General features: G+C 43.8%; 1 protein-coding gene across 1 annotated transcript in view; it reads right to left on the bottom strand.

Moving 5' to 3' along the window:
* GRIA3 (glutamate receptor, ionotropic, AMPA 3) overlaps positions 1–25,101 on the bottom strand; it is a gene marked incomplete at its 5' end in the record, with an annotated part of 84,795 nt that overhangs the window by 23,270 nt on the left and 36,424 nt on the right. The window contains 2 exons of the mRNA XM_010075539.1: positions 14,008–14,206; positions 21,601–21,977. Of these exons, the coding sequence (XP_010073841.1) occupies positions 14,008–14,206; positions 21,601–21,977 (576 nt within the window). The remainder of the gene's footprint in view (positions 1–14,007; positions 14,207–21,600; positions 21,978–25,101) is intronic.

Genomic DNA, 25,101 nt, shown 5'->3' with positions numbered 1-25,101 from the left:
AGGAGGAAATTCTTCACTGTGAGGGTGGTGAGGCAGTGGCCCAGGTTGCCCAGAGAAGCTGTGGATGCCCCACTCCTGGAGGGGTTCAAGGCCAGGCTGGATGAGGCTTTGGGCAACCTGGGTTAGAGGAAGGTGTCCCTGGACAATCTTTAAGGTCCCTTCCAACCCAAGCCATTCTATGATTCAGTGATTTTGTGATAATAATAGTCATATATACAAACATACAAATGTATGATACACAGTGCAGCTGCTCACCACCCTATGACCAAGGCTCAGCCCGTTCCCAGCTAATGATCCCAGAGCAGGGAGAGTTCCAAAACAACAATCCCAGAATGGAGGTAAGAGCCTGAGTGTCCAAGAGCTGACCAAGGGAGGGAGACAACCCTGGAAGAGGGACCACCCAGAGAGAGCCAATTTGGAAAGAGAGAGAACTTCTGGAGAGATCCTCACCTATACACTGGGCATGATGTGCATGGTATGGAACAGAGCATTGACCAACTTGGATCTCAATCCTAAACCTAAGATCAAGTCCTGGGCTTGTAATTGGGTCTGTGCTCCCTCCCAGCTTCTCCTGCCCCTGCAGACACGGGCACAGCAGAGAAGCTGGAAAGTCCTTGACTGTCCTGGCAGCAGCTCTGCCCATCAGTGTGTGATCAGCTTCTGCTCAGCACAAACCCAAACACAGCCTCTCACCAGCTGCTGGGAAGAAAGTTAACTGTGTCCCAGCTGAAACCAGCACAGAGGCAGCACAGGCAGAGCATACCAGACCCAGACCTGCCTGCTCTTCTTGTGTGGCTCCCTCACGCAGAAGGCAACAGAAACAGCCTGGCCGGCCAACACCGAGACCACGTGAGCACCGGCAGTGCCGGCGTGTCCTAGTTCCCAGGTGCTTGTCCTTACAACCTTCATCTTCTTTTAACATAAATAATACAAACGCACCTGCCCATTTATATTTGCAAATGGGCATCTAAGGGACAAAATTAAGGTAAAAATAAAACTTTACTCCTTTTTTTTTTATATATCTCTCAGCAACCTAAAGTGGTTTAGCCTTCAAAAATTGTGCATGCACTACATATGCTTTTGCTTGTTTTCCCCTGCAGAGTGTGCCTTTAATTACACAGAAAAAACAGAATTTCTTTTCCTTTTCATCTTCTAACTCGCACCGGAATATCTGTCTTTGATAAGTTCTTTCATAGACCTTCCAGCTGGCCTGACTACCTAAATTACCAATACATCTGTGCATTGTTACTAATAACAGTTATCTCATGAGTGCCAACAGCACGCTCAGGGCTGCAAATGGGCCAAACAAAGCACGTTGCCGGCTCCAAGGGCAAAGGGTGATGATATATCATCATTCATGCTTCAAAAAACCAAATTCCATGACTCAAAACTGGATCTCTTTTCAACTTTAACAAATAGCCCAAGCTTTAGTTTGCTCCCTTCATTTAATTCTTTTGGAATACGTGGTTAATAAAAATCAGTACATCTCTATGTGATGCCCACCTCTTCTTCTGCCAAGTGGGATTTTCATAACATCTTGTTATTATCAAATTAACTCAATGAGTATAGCAGTCTGGTCTAGTAGAAGCAGATAAAAATGCAAGTTAGACATGAACACAGCAAGTACTGACAGGGAAAGGTTAAAAGAAAATGCATCGGGCATGTGTCGGTTTTGGAGCAGCCAGAGCTTGGCTGGGGCAGCCTGGCGAGGACCCACGGATGTCCTGGGAGCAGGGACCAGGGAGGTGATGGGCCCTGGCCACTGCATCCTGCTCGGTTAGCGCTGCTCTTTGCAACCAATCCCCTAAATTCATAATAAAGCCAAAATAATGAGTTATGGTGAGGCTTCTCAGAGGAAGGGACAGTGCCACCGGAGGAGCTGGGAAACCTGCACACACGCTCAGAAGTGCTCGAGGGTGTTTTCTGCCCTGGGAGCCGTATTTTACACCTGGTCAAGGACACGAAACAGCAGTTTGAATAAAGCTGGTCAAAGACCCAACGAGATGAACTGAAAGGCAGTATTTTGAGTAAATATTTTCCTTTTCCCAATTTTCCAGTTGCCTCAAAAAAAACCCCACCCCAGAATTGCCTAAAGGACTTTAAAAAAGAAAATTTCTTTCCTTTCTAACTATAAAGCTGCAAATCCTGTGCTGAAAGAACATTTTCACCCATCTGTCCTCCTCTACAGATGTTCACGCTGCCCCTCGCCGCCCTTGCCAGCGCCTGCATGCTCCCCCCCCACGAGCCTGACACCCATGAGAGGGGCTGGACAGCAGGAACAACCCAAGAGAAAGGATTTGCACTCCAAAATATGGTAAGGTCTGACAGATCTGCACTGCTGCTAAGGTTCAGTAGCAGTAAAACATTTTCCCCCGCATTAAAGTGTTACTTTTAAAGAGATATCTAGAAAAAAAAGCTTAAAAGCAAAGATTTAAACCAATTCAAAGCCCATAACTGCAGTAACTCCCTGTGCTCTGCAACTCCTATTTCATTTCTTTGATATTGCTCTCAAGAAGTCCGTCACACACATTTCCTCGGGATTTCAAGGGGATATTATTATCATTTTTTTTCTTAAAAGCAACATTTTCAGTGTTTCATCTAAGCCCTGGGACACATTAAAGCATCTTTTCATTATCGCAGCCTTCCTGCAGATATAAATAGAGCTGGCCTTTGCTTTGTCAATAGCGCTGGCTTTTTTCTTTATTTGCAGATGTTTATGCAGAAGTATGAGCCACACGCACCTCCGTGCACGGGTGTAGGCAGAGCCAGCAGCTCTCGTGCCGAGGAGTCACTTCACTTGGCCCATTACTAACTGGTACCTAAACACACGTTGCTTCTGCATAGCAATGCGTTCATTTTTTAAAAAAGGTGCTAATTCAACCAGTCCACAATTTTAACCCCGCCTTTCATTCTAATTCTAGTTTTGAAGTGTGGTTGGCTCCAGCACCGAAATGAAAAATCAAACAAGCCCACAGCGTGCCACAGCATGCAAAAGCACAGCTGGATGGGGCTGGGCACACACGGCAGGCAGTGGGGAGGAGGCAGGTTTACCTCTCAGTTGGGGTTAATTCTTCAATCCATCCAACAACAAAAACCCAGCACGAGCAAACCTGGCTCCAGCCGAGCGGGACCAGATGCCTTGGTTTCACTTCTGCACATCCCAAACCACCCAGAGATACATTGCAAAAGCCAGCACATCTTGGAGGGTTCCTTGACTTTGGTTAAATTTATCTCTAAAATATCTCTGTGGCTGAAGCCTTCTCCTATTGACCAAATCACCTTTCCCCCTCTGCAGACATCTGTCTCGCACTTCTGCAAAAGTGTCACCTCCACCACTACTGACTAGTGGTGAAGCGATCACATTTGAAAGAAACAGCATTTTTCCTCTATAGTTAAAGGATGTTACAGGGATGCCCTTCGCCTATTTTAGAATGTTTTGCCCTCTCTGCCACCTTCTCCACAACCTGCAGGTTTTCCTCAAAATGCTTGCCTCATGTACCCCATGGGGATATTTTATTAAAATGACCAAAATGGTTCTTTGTTTCTTATGATAGGCACCAGGAAATTATTTCCCAGCAGTCAAGCCTAAAATATTCTCTTGTAAGTTATTACATCTGATCATCCAGTCACGAGCCAAATTAACCCAAATCAATTTTACTTTTAAAATTCATTTATATATTCTCCCTTTTGTACTCTGCATGCTTAAAATTTTAGGTTATAGTGATGTTAAATTTTTTACCTCTGTCTTCAAAACTAAGAGAGTGATAAACAAGCTTAAAAAAAAAAAAGAAGTAAGGAGAGAAAGATATAAGGTCCCCCCCCCAGTAATTGAGGAGCTGGGCTACAAGGAAGATTAGGAGAGTGTTTCATGCTGGGCAATATCAGTGTAAGAAATGGGACAGGCAGACTGGGGAGGGAGAAGACCCAGAAATTAGCCAGTTACAGCTGCCTGGTCTCAGGGCTGGGTACAGGTTACATAAACTTTAATACACTTTGGAGTAAGCCAGCATACACTGAAATGCAGCAAATACAGCAGGGAAGTGAGACATGTGCAAAGCGGACGGAGCATCCTGACCACGGCATGCACATAAAGGGAGGCAGAGACATCAATAAAGGACCTAAAGCAGCAGAGTTAACACACTCCTCTGCTCCATGAGCCCTGTGACCACTTTATAGCTCTTTAACGAGGGAAATTTATAGCCCTAAGGCAGGCAGATGTTGCTGATACAGAACAAAAAGGTCCGTACTAAAACCAGTGCAGGTATTTAATCTGAATAATACATGCTGCCTTTAGATAGGTGCACGCCTCACTGGTATGAACTTAGGTGGTTAAGTGTGAACCTCAGCTTCATTATCATCACTCATTGCTTTTCTCTCACGTGTGCAATTAGCTCTTCTACAGCAGCTAATGAATCCAGTAGCTTATGAACCATTAAAAAGCAAGTTACTAAACAGGAATGCAAAAATGTCCGAAGACTGACTGGGTACCACCGCTGCCGCCTGGCTTGGGATCAATGTGAGATGTATTGGGTTTAGGCAGTTGCTTTCTTGGACCTTCAATATGGAAAACTGCAATGGAGTGGCTACCACTGTCTTGGTCTTTTGGATAAAGCACTGATTTGATGCCCTTCCATTCCCCCACAAGCCTGTCATCGAGTCACCCCTGCCACAGCTGCCTCTGGGAGGAGTGAGGGATGGTGGCCAGAGCCCCCAGCCCAGCACCAACTCTGGAGCACAGGGACGCTGGGCTGATGATGCTACATTAATAATGATGGTGGCCAGAGCCCCCAGCCCAGCACCGACTCTGGAGCACAGGGAGGCTGGGCTGATGATGCTACATTAATAACGAGAGCATGATAAATATTATTAGTAAGGTCCCTCTGCTTGAGATTTCCAAGCTCTTTACCGGGAAGAAAAAAATAGGTCCCACAAAGGCCAGGGGACACCGTTGGTCCCCTCTCCCATGTGCAGACTTGGAAGTGGAAATGTCATTTACTGGAGGTCATAGGGCAAAGTCTAACAGATCAATGCCACAGCTTTTAGCCACAGATAACTTGTGGTGCCAGCAATTTACTTACCTATATGGACAGAAAAATCAATCCCATCAATACATCAACCTCTGGTTTTTATGACATTCTCGGCAGAAGAAAGTAGGTCAGATGGCACAAGTGTGCACAGGGCATTTCTCTTTTAGCAAGGCCAACCCCTGAAGCTACCAAACTGTACCCACGGTTTATGAATTTGTGGGATGCCAGAGATAAGTGAGGTTCAAGCATGCATACGTCAACTAGTCTGTACATTTGTAGGAATACACAAATCTTTGATAGCCTTTGAGCAACCTGGGCTAGTGGGAGGTGTCCCTGCCCATGGCAGGGAGTGGAACTAGATGATCTCTAAGGTCCCTTCCAACCCAAACCATTCTGTGATTCTATATAAGCATAAATGTAAAAGAAAGGGTGAACTGGTGAATAATACCATTCCACGGTCAAGTTTGTGATGGGAGACACTGTCATGTTGGTTTGTTGCTCAAATTAATGACGTTTCAGCTTCTGCTTTAGAAATGGCATTTTCCTTTCCCAATGGGGGCAGATGAAGCCCAGAGAGCTGACGGCTCAGGCCCACGAAGTCCAAGGCTGAGCGCTTGCTTTCCTCTGGGATCCCCCACGTCACGATTCAGACATCCCTGTATAGGGCCATGAGGACAGTTACTGTCTTTTGGAGAGAGCCCTCGGAAACCTCTGTCAGCATTCCCCCCGTCTGGAGCGAGCCAGTGGGAGCTCGGGGAGGTGGTGGTGGGGAAGGGGGTCAACGGCAGCTGGGGAAGCAGCCTGCAAAAACCCTCCAGGCTTCAGCAACATGAGTTTTTCCATACCTGACATACATAGTGGCCCGGTTACAAAAGAAACTTTATCTTATAAAATTAATACAATTTTGTAAGTTTTCTTTTGAGACTTTTGTCCTCCGTATCATGGCTAATTTAAAAACGTGAGCTCAGGCAGTAGGCAGGTAACATGTGGTAGCTGCTTTAAAAGAGCTTTTCTGGAGTGAGCACTGCTCGTACAAACAGAGCAGCAAAGAGTCACCCTGTCGCTGACATGTCACTAACATCCTGAGCGGCAGAATGTAAATCAAGATTTTAAGACCTCCTTTCCTGGCACAACACTGAACTCCAGACTACGCCTATATTCATCTCCTTGCTTTACTGCTGCCATCCATCCCTCCCTGCTGCAATACTGATTGGGAAATTAAAATGAAAGCCTTTACCCAGAGACGAGCTGTCTGTGAATCCTCTCATGATTCACGGCCAGAGCCAGCACTCGGTGAGCACTCACCCCCAGGAAGAGCCCTGCGAGGGGAGATGACAGTGGGTGGCACTGCGGGGGGACCGGCACGGCTGGGCTGTGCCGGCGTGTCTGTCTGTCCATCTGTCCGGGGAGCAGGATGCAGCATGCACCCAGAGGAAGGGATTACATCAACCTTCAGGCTAAGGAGCATCTTTCCATCAGCGACACATTTACCAGAGTAGTCTTGTCTGGGCAGCTGAGCAGCACACCAGTCCTCCTCTGGATTTGGCCCGTAATAAATTAACAGAGAAAGGCATTTCCAGCACACGATCTGAGCACTGTCAGGTCTAATGAGTTTTCAGCTGCCGACAGAACAGGCCAATACACAGGCAACGATGGAGAAATCCCAGCGGACCGCAAGAGGGGATGTTTCATATTCACATCATTAGAGTTTCTAAACCTTCATGTATTTTCTAATTATGCAATAGCAGCAGTAGCAGCGCTGTGAGTAATTTATCAGCACCCATGTATTTTAAATGAATCCCTAACAAGCGTGTATTAATGTGACACAGCAGGATTACGTAAAGGAGGAGAGACTCGAAAAACCAGGGTCCTCGCTGTCTTGAGCAATGTCATTGTCATTATCATAGAGCTGCTCTCCCGAAAGTAGAGCATTCAAACAGCAAGTGATTTTTCCCCCAGGCGCTCTCGGTTTGCCTCTGTGGTGCAGACACAGTTGCGGCGTTAACCCGCTGCTGGCTGCTGTGCCCGGTGTCCCCACGGGCTGCGTCCACACACGCTGACCCACAGAAACCGTTCAGCTCCAGAACGCAGCTGGTGACCCTGTTCTGACAGAGACCAACTTCTGAGCAGCACTGAGACCCAGGTGAGCTGGAAAGCCCAAGCCACAAGCACCAGTAGAGCTGGTAGACAAATGCCATCTGCTACTGAAGATAAAAGAGAGATTTACTCAAATATTTGTTATTAATTGTTGACTGAAAGTTTCGTTGAATCCTGGCTTGTCTGCTGAAATTAGTGAAACAGTTCAGCCACCCCAACCCCGGTTCCATCCAAACGTTTTCTTTCCAAGGAGTGGATGATGGATGAGCCACTAATTTTAGTTCCTATAAGGATACACTTTCCTCTCCAATCCATAGGCTTAAAGACATTAGATCACTTTGTGGGAAACCATTTCTTTTGTAATTATGTCACATTTGATTTCCTGCTGTCTTTAAAACTGCCTGTTAGCCACGTGGCAGAAAGGAGGTTCCATGGATTACAGGGACCCCCGCCCCAAGCAGACCATCTATTATTCATGCAATGGAGAGGCTGTGACCCCTCTGCACACATACATTCACCTTTCAGTATCTATGCACACCCCCGCCTATATCAAACAGGGAAGGGAGAGAGAATAGATGGGTGAATAAGATTTTCACACTTTCTGTGTTGAAAAAACAAGTTAAACCACAGTAATTTTTCTGATAAATCACTGCCGTGTTGCCTATCAAAGATCTATACAGCTCGTATTTGAAACTACCATTTTTCTGTGATGTTCTGTTCTTTAAAGTCCATAAATACAATCACACTTCAATATTTTTGACAGGCATTTGTTATGATGACTGTGTTGTTTTGCTTGATGCCAAGAACACAGAAAGCTTAAAACTGTTAATCACAGTTTTATCCAAAGGCAAAAAGCAAAGCATTTGTATGTATGCTGGGCTAGAAACAAGTCCTTCATCTTCAGTAGCGAAATAAATTTTGAAATTAAAAATCAAAGAGTTTAACTACAGATGAAACCCTTAGTGCTGCGTGCACAGAGTTCACTATGGTGTTTTTAATAGGCTCTAATGATGATCTCAATATCGTTTGATTGCACAGAATGCATAAAAATCGCACAGCAGCTATTGGTTCATAATTCAAGTCTTCCTTACCTAAACTGCTTGTTAGTAGAATTTATTTCCCTTACCTCTTGTCTTCACACAACCTTATCATCAGAGGAAAGCAATGAGCTCTTTATCTTATAACTGGGTGTAATATGCTAGTGCTTCAGAACGCGTTACGGTCATTATTTCTCCCACTCTCCCTAATGGGTCTGTGCTGTGCTCCTGCCTGCCCGCCTGCGGGACCAGCCTTGTCTGCTGGGGGATCCAGTCGGGGGGATCCAGCCACAGGTCGCTCTTTGGAGATGGGAGGAACCTGCCAGTGTCACCAGTGCCACTGCAGCCCCCTCGTACAGCCCATTATAAAGCACTGCCTGAACAGGAGAGGAGGTTTTAGTGACCCCAAGTGCTGTTAGTGGAAGGTATTTCAAAATGCTTTTGATGGGTTTAAGGAATGTATTTCTAATTTCCACGGAATTTCAGGTCAACCCATTCATTTGTTTATTTGCTGTTTTTTCAAAAATATGTTTATCTTCTGCTTTGGTGCTAATCTGCCTGGTGTATTTTCTTTTTAACAAATCGTTTTCTGTATCAGCCTTAGTATTACCAGCTAAACAAGTTGTACTCAAAGTTCTTTCCAAGAGACACCTCACCAGTCCCCTTACCATATTCACATGCCTTTTCTCGCCGCTTTCCTCAGCTTGGACAACCAGAGTGGCAGAGACAAACACAAAGCCTCTTGCCAAGGCATCGTGTGCTGTTCCATCTGCTCTTGCTAAACTATTCAGACTTGATGAAACCACGAAAAGAGAAAAGTGGGGGCCATCTTAGGGGCCATCCTTAACATGACTTCCCGTGCCCTAAAAACTCTAGTTTTACATTATATTTTATATGTATATGAAGTCCAGAAAGGCTTCACATTTGAGCCTGGTTTGGATGCCCCATCCCTGGAGGGGTTCAAGGCCAGGCTGGATGAGGCTTTGAGCAACCTGGGCTAGTGGGAGGTGTCCCTGCCCATGGCAGGGGGGTGGAACTCGATGATCTTTAAGGTTCCTTCAAACCCAAACCATTCTGTGATTCTATGAAAACTGATGAAGAGGAATTTCAAGTGCTGAATGTGCTCACAAAGGCATAAAAGAACAGTATTGCCTTCTCTCAGAACATTAATTAAGAGCAAAATATTGTTGAAGAGTCTGGGGAGGCTATCCAAGTGCAATGAGAAGTGAAACCTTCACACAGGAGGCACAGGGAAAGCATGTGCAGACTCCTCGGTGTCCTCAAGTCAACTATCGCTCCCATGTGTCCTGAAGTAATGGAGAACTTAGCCTTAGCTGTGAATCTCATACCAGGTTGCAAAAAATTCCTAAAAATAATGTCTGAAAAAAAAATTATATCTTCAAGCTCTGCTTGAAGGCTGTCAGCCTGTTTGACTTCTCCAGGCACTGAGCCTAAAGTCTTTATCGATGGCAGAAGCACGGTCAGTGCCAAACTCTCTATCCCTTACTCATGAACATCAGTGCCAGGTAGGAGTAACCAACTGTAAGAGCAGGAAGCATCCTGTTCAAAGGATTTTAGGCCTTTCTACTGAAACTGCTAACAGGCATGGCAATTAATGTCATTCCCGGGAGAAAAAATTAGGAACTAACTTCAGAGCAGCATGTCATTTAATCTGAGGCATGGGTGAGCCATTGGATAGCAGAGTCATTTTGTCAGGGACATCCTTGAAACCACTGCTGAGAAAAATACAAAGTGCTACAACAAATTATCAGTCCCTTGAGGTCTAATTTTTCCTTAGTTTTAGTTAACAGGGATTAACTACATTGGTAATGGTGTGATATGCGCTGCCTTCAATTTCCCACAGAAGAGAGAAGGAGCTAATGCAAGACCTTGGTACACGTTACCTGCCTCAATATTCCAGCCCGTAAAGTCTTGCCACATCAGATCAATTCCGAGGAAACCTTCTGAAATTGCAGGTTTTCAGTAAAGTGTACTAGCAGGTCAGCTGTGTTTGTCAATGACCAAAGACAAACTTTGCAAATTATTTTACAGAAACCTTTTTACACAGATACCTGCCATCAATGAAAAGACACCATCATAAATTCAAGATCAATTTATATTTCTAAATGTCTAGAAACAGGTTCTGCTTCTACTGGTGTTTAAATACAGCCAAGTTTACATAAGAATTACTAACTGGTTGTAAAGGTCATGTCTTTCGAATATACGCATATTGGAGGTGTGAAACCTACTAGACTACACTTAGGCTCAGTGCTGAATTGGGATTAAATTGTGCTACATTCATTTGATGAGCGGCTCAGATATGCTGAAGATTTAACTGAATGTATTAGAAGATGTTAATTCTAACAGATACACCCTTAAAAGTAGTAGCTTAGTGATTTGAAATTACTTTCTACTACAGGCCATTTTTCAAGAAAGAGAAAAAAGGTATTTTGGAGTCCTTAATCTGAGACTGTATGTTAATAAATACCTAAGGAGAGGTTCTTTCTTTTCCTTTCAATATGAATGAATACCCTTTGAAAGGGAATTGATGTAGTCTATTGATTGCCATTTAAATGCCTTTATAAGCTAATTAACGCACAAGGTAAAATGTTTCGGAGCAGAAACAAGCAACAATCATTAAAATATAGGAAGGCTCAAAAATGCCCCCATACAGAGAGTCACCAACAAGTGAGGACCAGGAATAGTGCTTGCTGTGAAGCTGTTGTAAAAAAATAGTCTCTCTTATGACTGTGAGAGCAATGTCATGATGACGGCAGTGATCGTGCGTGCTTGAAACAGCACTGGTGTATCTAGCTTTAATCTGCATAGCTGGGATAGTGTCTGTCTGGGAGACACTGTGATGTTTAGGGGAACAGCCAACACCATGAAACAGGTCATGGGCTGGAGTCTGCCCAGGTCTGAAGTGGCTGAAAGTCACGACCATCTGCTCATCTGAGATAAGGTGCTGGTATCAGTCCAGTTCCTATCAGACCAGTATCACTGTAAAAGAAAACTTTAAAGTCATACTAATTGGAAATGGGCTTGTCAGAAAGGAGCTGTGGACTGAAGGTTCTAATAGAGCTCCTTCTAGCAGGCATGGACAAGAAGGTGGGTATCTGAAGCTCATTCATGTGTGGTCCCTCTAGGATGCATTAGGAGGCAATTCTTCCTTTCTCTGGCCAACAGCAGCCATTAAGATCAGTATCTGGCTAATATCTGTTTGAGAAACATTTTAGCTTTACAGCTCTAGGAAGAGATATACCCACAGAGGCTTCTTTGTGGGATCTTGGAGGGACTCTGTCATGTGTCTCCTGTGTGAAAACAAAGCCAAGTTACTGTTCCTGGTGCCTCTACACGTGCTGACCTCCTGCTCATGGCCAGGCAACCTCTCCCATCTCCGGGGGGATTTAGTCACACACGCCACAGCCAGAATGTGTGTATATACGCATGGGCAACCACTGTAAGGATGGACTGCACGAACTTGCTCACGCAGCCATCCTCTCAGCGTAGCATCTCTCTGGGTAGATGATCCTCACCCACTAAGCCAACTGTTGCTTGAATTGGTTAATTGCTGGTGGGGAATGGGTGGAGGAGGACATTCCCCTCACAGAGGGAATAAGCATCACACTGCACCCAGGAGAATTCATAGCTTTTTCTGACTCAGACCACTATCACTCCCACTGATGCTCTAGCAGCAGTGAAGAGCGCTTACAGGGAGAGAAGCATCCCAAACCACAGCACATGCACAGGCTGTGCAGCAGCTGCTCAGAAGCCAAGTATCCTCTAAGAGTTATTTCAAGTTTCAGCCATCACTACCGTCTTATTAAGTAGCTAATAAAGACTGTACAATGAAGTATTTATGTGAACATACGCATTTAATCTAAGGCAAAGCTTTTACCCTTCTCAAATCAACTGAATAAGACTCTAATCACGCCAGTTTCATGGCTGCATCCCTCGATTCAAATTAATGACTCTGCAAAAGTTAACACAACTGAAATTACACCGTGTGCCTTGAGAACGCCAAGGAGAGAGAAGCACCGCCCAGGGCCCATTCTCCCTCCCACGCGGTCCATCTGGATGGGCCAGCACAGGCGTTAGCCCCACTCCACCGCTGCTGGGGCTCTGCCCTCCTCCCTCCCACCCCACTCCTCTCCCTGCCCGATGGAGCTGGCAGCTCCTGACAGATCATCCTCATCTGAAGTCCCGCTTTCTCCAGCACCGAGAGAGAGTCACAGCTCACCTCGAGACTATCACAGCACAACAAAGTGTTCATACATTTACTAGACTTTGTATCCTTTCACATGAAACACTCATTCCTTTGATCTCTGGGTGAGAAGGGATTTCCTTGTTATGTCAAACTATTAAGGAAATGAAGAAACACCCTCATACAATCCCTCTTTCTGTATTAGCGGTAACAGGATATTCAAAAGAAGGTTTTTTCCCCCTCAGAACAGTAGAGTGACTGTAAACAGCACCGATATTCCTAATCAAGTTGTGCTACCTCTTCTGACAGGTCTGCTCAACTCCTTTTCGCTGTGCAGATGATACTGCCTCAGGCTGATAATTAAGCGTAATGCAAATTTTTACACACTCGTGTCACCCTTACAAGGTCAGTGTTTATCTTAGAGGGTTTTAATACAAACAGAAGCCATAGTAACGTGCAAGCCACCACAGTTAATTAAGAACTACGGAGTATTTTTACATAACGACATTACATATAAGGCAGGCAAAGTACAAAAGCTTCACAAAATAACTTTGCATTCACTTCCAGCTTTACATCAGCTGTACACATACACGTATGTGTGTGTGTATGGTCATGGATTGACATCTTAAGCAAATTCAAGGAGCACTCAGTATTTCACCAGCCCACAGCAGAAAGGTTTTTTGTCTCCCTCCTCCCTCACCCTTGCACCTGGCCAGAGTGTGTGACAGGCAATAATTGGTTCTGCAGCACTGACCACTTTTCTACACACAAAAAAAAAAAATATGTTGGTTTGAATGGCATCTGATTGGCACTGCTGAGAGAGAACCAAGAGCTCCCTGAAAGGGCTGAGCATTTCAGTTCGCCCTTGCAAAGGCCAGAAATAAAGAGCTTTTCAGGTCGCAATGTTTTTAGATACATAAAAGTGGTCTGAGGTCACATTTAGAGTTTTTAATGACCCTCACCAAGCCCTCTGCACTTCAGCTAGTGGCTTGGCAAGTGGAGAAAGGATGATCTTAAATAAAAGTGCATACTCCCTCCCTACCCCCCAAATATCACAAACCCAGCGCTTCCCTAGCCAAGGTGAATACACACCAGTGTTCTGGGGTACAAGCTTCACCCCTGACTGCTCGATACAGCCACAGACAGATGTTGGCGAGCGATGAAGACACAGCAACAACAATTGCAGCAATCAATGCACCATATAGAAACAAATGGCAACACACGCCTCCCATCCGCCGATGTCGGATGGCATGAACGGCTGCCAGCTGGGCACACAGCAAGTAGGTCAAGAGCATCACTCCTCCAAGAGTTTTCTTTGCTAAATATTGTGCTAACGACTGCATTATTGCTCATCAGGCCGAGGTTCTGAAACGGGTGTAAAAAAAAAAAACCCTTCCCATGACAGCAGAGGTCAGGTTTTCCATCTTGAGATGTTTCAGGTTGAACAAAACCACCCATTTTTGATAAAATGACTTTTGATAAAATGCCTTTTGATATTAAAATCTGCACTCAGGCCTGTCCTGATTGCACAAAGCAGCTTTGCCCAGAACAGCTCTTACAGTTGGGTAAAACCGAATGACTAAAACCATGTATGAGGCACTTACAGTTTAGAAAAGCTCTAAGGGAGATTTAACAGACTTACTCTAAAGAATTCTTTGGTTGAGCCTGAATCCAAAGTGCCATAGGCTATTTCGGTTTGTTTCGCCAGGTCCTCTGCACTCTCTATGGGAGAAACCATCCTCTCCACCGTAAGGAAGGCAGCAAGATTAGCAGTGTAGGAAGAGATAATGATGAGAGTGAAGAACCACCAGACTCCTCCAACAATTCGCCCTGAGAGAGATCTGTGGAAAAACACACATCATCAAATTGCTTTGAAGACATTTCTGGATTTTTTTTTTCTTTCCTTCATTGAAGAAAAATTCACATGCACAACCCTTTTGTCCAGATCCTCCAGGCACCTGTGAGCCAGCTCCTGACAGCCTTCCTCAGGAGAGCAAACTCAGCCTGCGCCTGGTCTTACCTAGTTAAACTCTCTCTCCAGTCTTTCAGTGAAAACAAGGAGAGCCAATTGAGAAATGATTCATCTCAGCCAACCCCACTGGAGGCTTGGAGAGGAATAAGCTCTCCTGACTTCCACAGACCCTTTGCTGGAGAAGTCTTTTGCCAGAAGACTTTTGTCTCCTCCTCTGCAATACGCCAGCATGGGGTCTCTTTGGTAGCTGCCCAGCTTGGAGGACACCAATGTGCCTTTTTCTGCATTGACTCTCAAAATGTAAGATGTAGTAAACTGCAAAAGGGAATCTGAGTAAATGTGCAAAGGAATAAACCAAAAATGATTCAGTGTCCTTCTCTCATCACAACCTGGCAGGAATTACAGACTGAGTCTGCATACTGAAGTGAGGAGAGATGCTGGTTTATGTTTTATGTTAATTAAAATTTGCATGTTGCACTGCTCCAACTCAAGGGCATTCATGCTTTATAACCATCAGGGCAAGAGAGAAGGAAGCAGAGAAAAAATTGTGTTCCGTTTTTGTTGTGTTTTCTGTTTTTCAAAAGGATACCATAAAGGACTGAAAAAAAAAGCCTATTTGTAAACATATAATTACAAAATGCCTAGTGGTCAGGAGGTCTAGACCCTGTCAGAGAGAGCTCTTGATGCTTTAAAGCAATTGAACATCAGGCTCAAAATATTCATTCGAGGCTGAAGGATGCCAGTGCCACGCCGCTCAGCTGGGTGGGGAATTTCAGTGCCATGTATGGCACTCATTCTTCAAACATGGTGTGTTGGCCAGGAACCATTTCAGGAGCTGACACAAAGCTATTTCATATGTTTTCCCTTAACTCTGCTGATACCAGTGGAGGAAGATATATTAAATCTGTGGAACCTGGGTGCTGTGGTCCTCAGTTCATGTGAAGGGAAGAAGCAGAAAGCCACAAAACTCTTACCTGGTTATTTGTTTCCTTCAAGCCCCTCAGTGCCATCCCCAGACAGTGGGTACAAGTTGTCCTACCAACAGATGGAGACAGGAAAAAAGCAAAAGTCTGGTGATGTGCCCCCACCCACACAGGTGACTTAGCTGGTAAACTGCCTAGTCCTGGCCAGAGCCTGAGACTGCCCAAGCCACTAAAAAAATCATGTTAAATTAGGAAAAAAAAAAAGGAAAAAAAAATCCACCCAACATTAAAGAACACACCAAAGAAAAAGAATTGCCAACACAATAAAAACAGAGAGCAATCTGGAACAGGTCAGAGGAATGTGGAGAAACAAACTAAGAGATGGAGTGCTGCTGTTCCCCACTCTCCTCTGCCCAAGAAACTGCAGCAGCGGCTCCCCCGGAGAGGGCAGATGCAGGCGGGTTCCTATGGATCATACAGCACACACCGCTTGCTGGCGCAGTCAGCACCCCGGGGACTGCTGCATCAGGTCCGTACCACAGTGCAAGGCGGTTCAGGTGGTTACAAAGCTTAGGGAAGCTTGAGGAGTGAAGCGTCAGCTCTTTGTCCATCAGGAAGCAATGACTTTCCACGCGTGAACTCAGAGACATCGTCACTGCTCTGGCCTGCCTGCGCTTTCTCAGGGCAGGCACACATCCACCGGATCACCAACAATCAGAGGAGGCTTTCCTGCCTTTCTTGAGGGCCTCCCACGAGGATAAAAGGCTTCTGAGTTCCAACCTGGGCTGTGCTGCAGCTGTGCTCCCTGATAGAAGGCTACTGAGCAGCTGCAAAGGTAAGTTGCAGAAATATAAATCCAGAACAGTGTAGTAAGTCAAGGAATCTCTCTACCTCAATCTACATTCTTTGTAGGTATCAAGTGAGTATCTTGGGATTGTGCAGATGGCTAAAGTCCTTTCTGGTCAGCTCCCTTACCAGTCAGGGTCTTGGCTTTAGCTCCTCTGCAAAACTTGATACCCTACACAGCAAATTACCCTCTTACATGGGCTGATGAAATTTTAGCCAAGTACAAAGCAGTGCCTGATTAACTCACTGTGTAAGGCTCCCTTCACAGCCAGCAGAGGAAAAGAGAGGAGACAGACACCCTCAGAAGGAGATTTATCTCACTTGCTGTAATGTGGGTAAGTCTGAAGGTGCCCATCTGTCTTACAACTGGAGGGAACCGAGACACCCAACTAAAACACCGCCTTTAGATAGTGACGTCAGGCAAATTCATCTCCCTTTTGTTTGCTCCTTCACAACATACTTTCCGTCTTCAGAGAGGGCCCAGAGGTGAGTTCCTCCTCCCTGCAGCAAGGTGGAGAAGTCTGGCTGGCCGGCACAGCAGAGAAACATCCACTTGCAAACAGCAAGATGAGTGTGATCTGGGGTTTCTGGGTTCCCGTGGCCCTCTTGCTTTACAGTCGGTCTTGAAATAGGAAGATGAAATAAAGACTTTGCCAGAGTGTTTAGATAAATTCAGTGGAATTATGTGGAACAAAATTGTATGTGTTCATTGCCCCTACAGTTTCCCATAGGAAATGTCTTCCTTGGGTTGGCAGCTTTCCCTGCGGTTAGCAGGACCGATGGGCTGCTGGGATGAAGATGTGCAGAAGACAAGCATCCCCCAAACCAGCGAAACCTCAAGCTCACAGTGCTGTAACAATAAAAAGTCTGTGTGGAGCTGCACACTTATAGAGCGTATTGCACACAGAGAAAGGCAAAAATGTCCTGCAACCTGGATGCACTGAGTCAGACAAATACAGGACAAAAACTGGAGAAGAGCTGAGAGGAAGGGGAGGTGGGCACGGCGGGGTCTCCTGAGGAAGGTGGCACTGCCCTGAGGGTCCTACATGCAAGTGAGGGTTCTTGCTAGGTGTTTTCAGAAGAGCTGAGGTCACTTGAAAGAAAACTGGATGTCACAACAGAGTTGTTTCTCCCAGAGTATTCCAGTGAGCACTAGGAAGCAGTCTGGGCTGGCAGAGCTGTACGTGGTGGTAGCACAGGATGGGGCAAAAGAAAAACAAAACAAACCACAAAGCTGACACTGAAGGAAAGAAAGACAGACAGAGTCCAAGAACATGGACGAGCATGGCCTGGCAGCCTCCTTGGCCAAAGGACCCCATTTCCCCCCCGTCCATCTGCTGATATTTAGACTCCTTATACCCACTGCAGGGGCTGGTGTAGAGGGATGCGGGAGAGAAAGGGTTAGTACAGAAACACCGGGCTGGTAATAAGAGAATACTTGTACGGTTTGTACTGTGAACCACAGAAATGTTCGTCCATTACTCAGACAATAATTATAGAAAAATCAATCACAGCTTTTAATACCAGCACTGCTTTTTCTGATTAAGACATACCTGTCCAAGCGCGCAGTGTTGTAATTTAAAAACAAACAGCTAATGCTTTATCCCAACATGTCGTTTTCCAAATTACCTCAATAAATAGATAGTTTGCACAACATTATTTTATAGTGAATTAGCATGTTAACAAATGAGAGAAGTAACAAAGACCTGGAATAACAACAGAATTATAACGCAATTATCAAAACAAGGTCAGATGGTATTTTTAAAAGCAAGTAAACAGGAAGAGTGCATACCTTGAGAGGAAATTTAAAAGGAAGCATGGAGTCAAATGAGAGCAAATTAGTAACACAAGAAAAACAAAATAAATATTCAAATTCACATTCAGTTTCCAGGACAATAATACATTCAGACAAAACCTTATTTATTTATCAAAATAGCTTGAATTTTGTTTCTACTCATGGCCATAAAAAATACTTGATTTCCTATACTACACAAAAATAATAAGCTTCTCACACTACTCAATTTTTAATGAGGCTCTCCTGACTGATGCAAGATGGCTGTTACATTGGCAAATAACCCTGAACAACTCCGCTGCAAACTCTCCTTGTCCAGAACCCCTTCATATTCCAAGCAGAGGTTATCTGGTACCCACTACGCTGCGAACTCCATCCCTGGCTCGCGCGCCCAGCATCCCTCCGCCTCTCCGGCCGGCCTCACGCCGCCCTCGCCTCACTGACTGCGACAGAACACAAGAAATAAGAGCATCTGAAGCGCTGACTTGAGATGCTTCCATCATAGGAACTGGCAGTGGGAGTTTCAGAACTACCTGGTTACGCGGCTCTCATTGCTAGACTGAAAGTCCCACAAAGTCATTCCCATGGCCTTTAATAGGAGTCTCTCGAGTCTTCTGCTGTGAAAACTGGGATCTAGAAATACACCCTCTGAAATGACCAACCTCATGAGGTAATTTTTAATGAACCCCTTGTCTTTTTCCATCAGCAATTAATTAATCTAGCCTCTTTGTTCCACATGAATAAAGAGCACAATTAAAATGTGGGCTCTCAGAGAGATTTCAAAGATGCTTTCGCTCAGAACAATGTTACAAATTTGACTGTGTTTTCTCCTGATTCCATTTGCTGTATGCATCTTACATTAAAGTGAGTTTAATAATCTACTTTTGATCCATCAAAAGTGAATTTTCAATGCCTTAGCTCACTATGCAGAAAACACAGCAGCCTTTGATAGCAGAACAAAACTGCTGGAACAAATGTCGATTCCGTCGAGGGATGCACTAACCCCCATCCTTCAGCTCCTATCTGATTCTGTTTAGACGACTCCTATTAAATACAGAGAGGAGAGTATAGGGATATATCCTCTGGAATATCCCCACAGCATACTCACCGAGGATAGATCTAACTAGTCATTAGATGTCACAGCTGTTCCACACAAAGGCAGCTGAAAGAGCCTTTATCAGCAAGTACAAAAGTGATCTCTCCAGACTGCTTGTCGGCATCTCTCTACAAGTGCTGTATGCTCTCATATAAGAAATTTATTCAGACAAAACTCACAATGGAAGAATGAAGCCCCTTTTAATGGCAATAAAATAGGATGAAACATTCATATAGTCAATGTACTGTGAATAGAGTAACCTTACAAAGATACGGATTCAGAACGGAATACTTGGGAATAGTCCCTTCTAAGGAAAAGAAATCTGACATTTAATCAACTTAAATCAACATATTGGTCAAAGGAACAGTGTTACCGGAATTTAAACCAAGGTATTAAATTTCTCTTTTTTTCAGTAACAATGCATGTAACTGCCTGGAATCTGTTATCTTGGAAGATAACAAAATAACTGGATAACGTCTTCAAACGAGGGCCATGTATTAATACTGAGCTAATAGCTTCTGATGGACAGATAGAATAAATAGGTTTACTGTTGTCTCTGTTTTTTGCTATGCATTTCCAAGGCACAGTAGTATAAAACAACCCCCTAGAATACATTCCACTCGTTATATAAGGTAAATGGCTGAACATGTTAGAGTCACATGAGAGTTTGACAAAAATCCTATGCAGTTCTCTTTAACTGTCAATAACCAGACCTAGCGGAAACAGTGCAATGCCTGCAGCTTTCCATGTGATGTCCCAGTGCTTATTTCCCGGTCCTTTATATTGGGCACACACATGGTCAACAGCAATTTAAATGTTATCACTACTCATCACCTTTGACAGCGAGCAGAGAGGTAAAGTTGCAATACAGAATTTCGGCAGAAAGCAGAAACACAGTGTGCAAACAGGAGGAGAGAGCTACCAGCTATCACTGTACAGGGAGCCAGCACACCCAGCCCCCATGACTGCAAAAACTAACGCGTGGTCATATCCAGGCAAAAACGTGTGTGTGTTTTACGTGGGATATACATGCATCTGTCGATAAGTATGAAATCTAATTGCTGCTATCGAGACTTTAAAAACAGATGTACGAGTAGCGTCAAATACCAACTGGCGTGCACCAGTACCTCTGAAAGTCCTGGATTTCGCCGTGATCGTCCGGAGATTTGAATGTGCAATGACTGTGCACTTAAAGGATCATTATTACATTATAACAGTTAACATCATGATCCTTTCCATCAAACTTCATGGAAGTTTTGTCACTTGCTTCAGTGAGGTTACCCAAGATCCCTACCACTACATGGTTCTTGTGTGATCTGATCTAGGTGTCCTGCTCCGGCAGGGGGATTGGACTAGATGATCTTTCGAGGTCCCTTCCAATCTCTAACATTCTGTGATTCTGTGATTCTGTGACCAGTAAAACCTGGTAGTTTTTAAAGATTCAGGTATTGAAAAGGGCAGACAAATATGGAGAGCGGAGAGGTGTATTTCAAGTGCTAAGTTAGAAAAAAATCTGCGTCTTTTGCTTTAACTAGCAACCTTGTTAAAGGGAAAAATTGCATCCTGTTTGTACTAAGTTTTAATAATTAAAATAGCTGTAAACTGGTTATTAAAATATCGTCATACAAAATATAACTAGTGCTCCATCACTAAGAAACTAGATCATTTCACTGCTTATCACAGGCACATCACCCAAGTATCTTACCAGTGTAAATGTAGAAACATCACATATATTATTTAAAAAACATCTGTGGTATGCATTGTTCAATTAAAGAGAACTTCACTATTCTCAGGTGATTTTCAAAGTGCTTCTTTAAAAAAGAAATTGAATTCCGCAATAGTTAATACCAGTGCTCTCTGTTAAATTGTAACTAATATCAAACGTGTTTTACTACAGCCTTATTCAGAAAGACTGCCTTAATGAACAAGAAAAACCTTTATGGAAACTGGCAATGCTCATCAGACCATATTGACTACAAACACAAGGACGATGGGTCAGACTGGACTGAAATAACGATACACATACAGGGCAGAACGCAATAACTGTTAGAGGGGCACATACAGAGAACCGAACACATGAAAGACGGCGGTAAGCAGATTAGTAATAGATGAAAGGAAGGATCAAGAAGAACAAAACTAGAGAAACCAGGCACAAAAGAAAGTAAAAAGACTAGCAGAAGCCACGACGGGAGTGGAGGTGTTTTAAAATGCTGTTGCATGTGATTTTTTAAAATAAATATTTCTTATTTTGCAAAGCAGAATATATTTTATGCACCAAGGAGATGACCGTAAAATGAGATATGCAGCAAAAACACGGTAGCCCTCCAAGCATTGCTGAAAACAGAAAACCCTATGCATTTTACAGCCTCAACATGGTGTATATAAGTTAGGCAGAAATGCATAAACGGCATTCTAAGGCAATGCCACTCACTCTGGAGGTGAATGTTAGCAAGCATGGTGGCTTGATGATGATGCTCAGCACTGAATGGAATGTCAAAAAATTTGGAATTAAAAAGAAATTTGAAAAAAAAAGTAACATATATGCACCATGGCATCAGCAAATGACCATAAAATGCAAAAAGGTGATGGAGTGATATGGAACAAACCTTGGAGAAATATCGCATCCTTGCTGCATAAAGGCACCCAGGGAAAACCAAAGGCTGTTAAATATTCCAAACTCATTTGGAGGGTCAGGAGGATTCTGAGGGTCACGTGGTTCTTCACTGCCGTCTTCCAAGTGCCATTCATAAGGACTGAATCTGCTGACTAGGAAAAGAACCACGCTGACGCCAATGTAAGCAAAGACTATACACATCCAAATTTCATAAGCCAAAGGATCCAGGAAAGAGAATACACCCGGTTTAGATTTCTGAGGTTTCTTGATCATGATGGAGATGCCCAGGCTCATAAAGGGTTTGGAAAAGTCTATGACTTCTTCTCGCACCAATGTTATGGTGAGAGGGGCAACAGCTATATCTGCTCTCTGAAAAGGGAAAACAAACCCAAGTTAGTCACAAAACAGTTGCAACCTAATCACAATCTAGAGTCTCAGGCTAATGAATCAGATGATAAATTACAAGAGTGAGTACGAAACATTTTCTTTGCAGCCTATTTTGCAGTCACTGAAGGACTAAGCAATATTGATACACAATTATTAACAAGAAAAATTACAATCAAATCTGTGCAAGGGTCTTACGACAGAGGCAGATATGTACCAACATGTATTTATGTTAAACTATTAAGTTAAAATGGATGAATAATCACTGCGCGAACTGGACAGGGAGATAGCAACTAAACCAATGTCATTTTCTAGTAATGTCTGTATCCATCCATCTGTCTAGAAGACTTTGGGCAAGTTATAAGTTTGTTTTATTTTAATTTTCTCTTTTCCATTCTTTCAGCATGTTCTTTTGCCTTACTGATTAGTCCAGGATCTTTAAAAGGAACCTAAGAGAATTAATCAGTCACTGAATTTCAGCTGCATTTGGGCACTACCACTCATATACTCCTTTGAAACCCCATTGCAATAAGGGATAGAAGATGGTAGAATAGTGGGGTGACAGGAAGCGGACAGCCCACCCTTTTCGTGGTCACTGAAGAACACTAATACAGATTTGTGAGTCCCTGAGAAGCAAATAGCCTGGGTTACCTGAGAAGAATGCAAAGTAGTATTTTTCAGTATAATGTATGCTACCAGCTCTATAGATCTATAACACCGGCTGTGCTCTGAGGCTGGGTCATCTGGAAGCACAATCCCATCTCATTGCATCTGTCATTCACCAGCGTGTTGGTGTGCCCTGAACCCACACCCTTCCCTTCAATCAATACGTCTTTGCTAGATTCCATGGGAGGGTAAGAATGTGAAGTACAAAAAACTTAGTTACCTGATTAAAAATAGCATTCCATAATAGATTTTCAACATATTTAATTGTATCTGTATTTCTATGCCAGAAAGATTCAAGTCATACTGTTTAGATAACCTAGCCTTGATCCAGCCAAGTACTCAAGGAGTTGTCAGCATTTGCAACAGAGGGGACTAGACTGTTAAAAAAACCAACCCTTTTAATTTAAGGTTTTAATTTAAAAATTATTGTTATGAGAGTTTACATACCTACATATACTTTCTTGTAATCTTCTATTTTAAACACTCTAACTATTCATGTCATTGATACTTTTAAAGATGGCCTTTTGTTGCTAATTAAGGATTTCAGAAAGAAATAAACAATTCTTAGGGAAAGTTTAACTTACCAGCATCTAAACCACTGTGCACTTTTAAATCAGATTTTTGTTTCCCACTAGTAAGTATGTATCTCTTTCTTGTGGAAAAATAAAACCTGATTAAGTATAAGCTTGAATAAAAGTTAATAGGAAATGGTAAGAATCTGTGACATAAAATAATTGAACATGCCTTGATGTAAATCTGATGGTGATGTACGTGACTTTCATTAATATCTCATTTGTTCCTCCTCCTAGATAGTTGCTTTGGACTTTTTTTTTTTAAGATTCATAAGCAGAAACGGCTTCTCATGAGGTTAATCTCAGTATCAGGCACCGTGCAACCATGCCCAAGGCACCTCCTCGGCGTTTTAAGGCTGAGGCTAATGGCAGGCTGGTGGGACTGAGGACTGGCCCCCTGCGGCCCCTCCCCATCCAGCCTCCCTCTGTGACACACCCAGCTGCACGCACCACCTCTAGCTTTGCTCCAGCAACTCCGGAATATCTCTCAACATTTTGTCCTGGCACATGCAACTCCAAGGTCTGTGCACAAGTTCCCTGCCTGCAATAACCAGATGCCTGCAGATGTAGGGAAGCCCCTTGGAGTCATGTTCCCAGGTGTCCTCCTCTGCCCCTTTGGATGTTCACATGTCCCAGGACATTGCCCTTCCCCCTGAGCGACTGCTTTCCTCCAGGAGAAAACCCTCACCTGATTGCCATCTGCCTTTGGACGTTTATGGGCTTTGCAGATGAATGTATTCACCACCTAAATAATACAGAGACTTGTGTAGGGAAGCCCCTTGGAGTCATGTTCCCAGGTGTCCTCCTCTGCCCCTTTGGATGTTCACATGTCCCAGGACATTGCCCTTCCCCCTGAGCGACTGCTTTCCTCCAGGAGAAAACCCTCACCTGATTGCCATCTGCCTTTGGACGTTTATGGGCTTTGCAGATGAATGTATTCACCACCTAAATAATACAGAGACTTGGGGAGACACGTTTATGGGCTTTGCAGATGAATGTATTCATCACCTAAGTAAGAGAGACTTGGGAGACACAAAGTGAGTGTGGTAAAGGGACTGGATGATGCTGGAACTTGTTCACTGATGAATTCCCCCAAAACAGATATTTGTCTTGTAGCTGATGCTTGTTGAGCTACTGTTAAATATTAGATATCTGCAGTCAGTAAGTAGGGGACATGTACACAATATCTGCTTTAAGAGTCCACAGCTGGCTGGAAGACTAAGCACTTTGACCATGGCCACTGAACTGTGTGGTGAGCTAACGAGGTACTTACAAATTAATCCTTATTAGAGCAAGCTTAACAGATCAGGACTCCTGCAGAGACTTAGGAATGATTCCACGTGACGTGAAGCTGAGGTGGGAGGCAGGTGCCTCACTGCCTGGCACTTTGTACATGGACAGACAGCCTTGGAACAGCTCCTCAAGGAAGGAACAGGCTGCTTCAGCTAGAAGAGCATTTAGTTTCTGTAGAGTTTTCCTGGACTTGGAGAAATTTAGTTCTCCCAAAGTAATATTTTAATTGCCAAAGTAGCCACAGTGGAGCTCTTCCTAAGTGCTGATGCAGCGTGCTATAAAGTCTGGATCTCCTTTGTGAGCTCCTGAGTTCATGCAGGATGTTCCTGTGGGGCCTTTAAGGGGATGAAGATGATGCTGTGCTGAAGCCCTGGCAAATCCATTTTTAAAGGCTTGATTTTTATCATGTCCTCAACCATATCATACAGTACGGATTTCTTTGTAAATAATTTAAAATTGCATTTTAATATTAGAAGGGATAAACATTTATTTTTCTGATCCATTTTTGTGTTTCTGCTTCCCTACCATTTTTGATAGGTGTTCAACACGTTGGAAACACCAACAAACACCCTCATACC

This window comes from Pterocles gutturalis, unplaced genomic scaffold (genome assembly GCF_000699245.1).
Source record: "Pterocles gutturalis isolate BGI_N339 unplaced genomic scaffold, ASM69924v1 scaffold431, whole genome shotgun sequence".
In the NCBI taxonomy this organism is placed as follows: Eukaryota; Metazoa; Chordata; class Aves; order Pterocliformes; family Pteroclidae; genus Pterocles; species Pterocles gutturalis.
The sequence above is the reverse complement of the archived record's forward strand: the minus strand, read 5'-3'. Positions and strand labels throughout refer to the sequence as shown.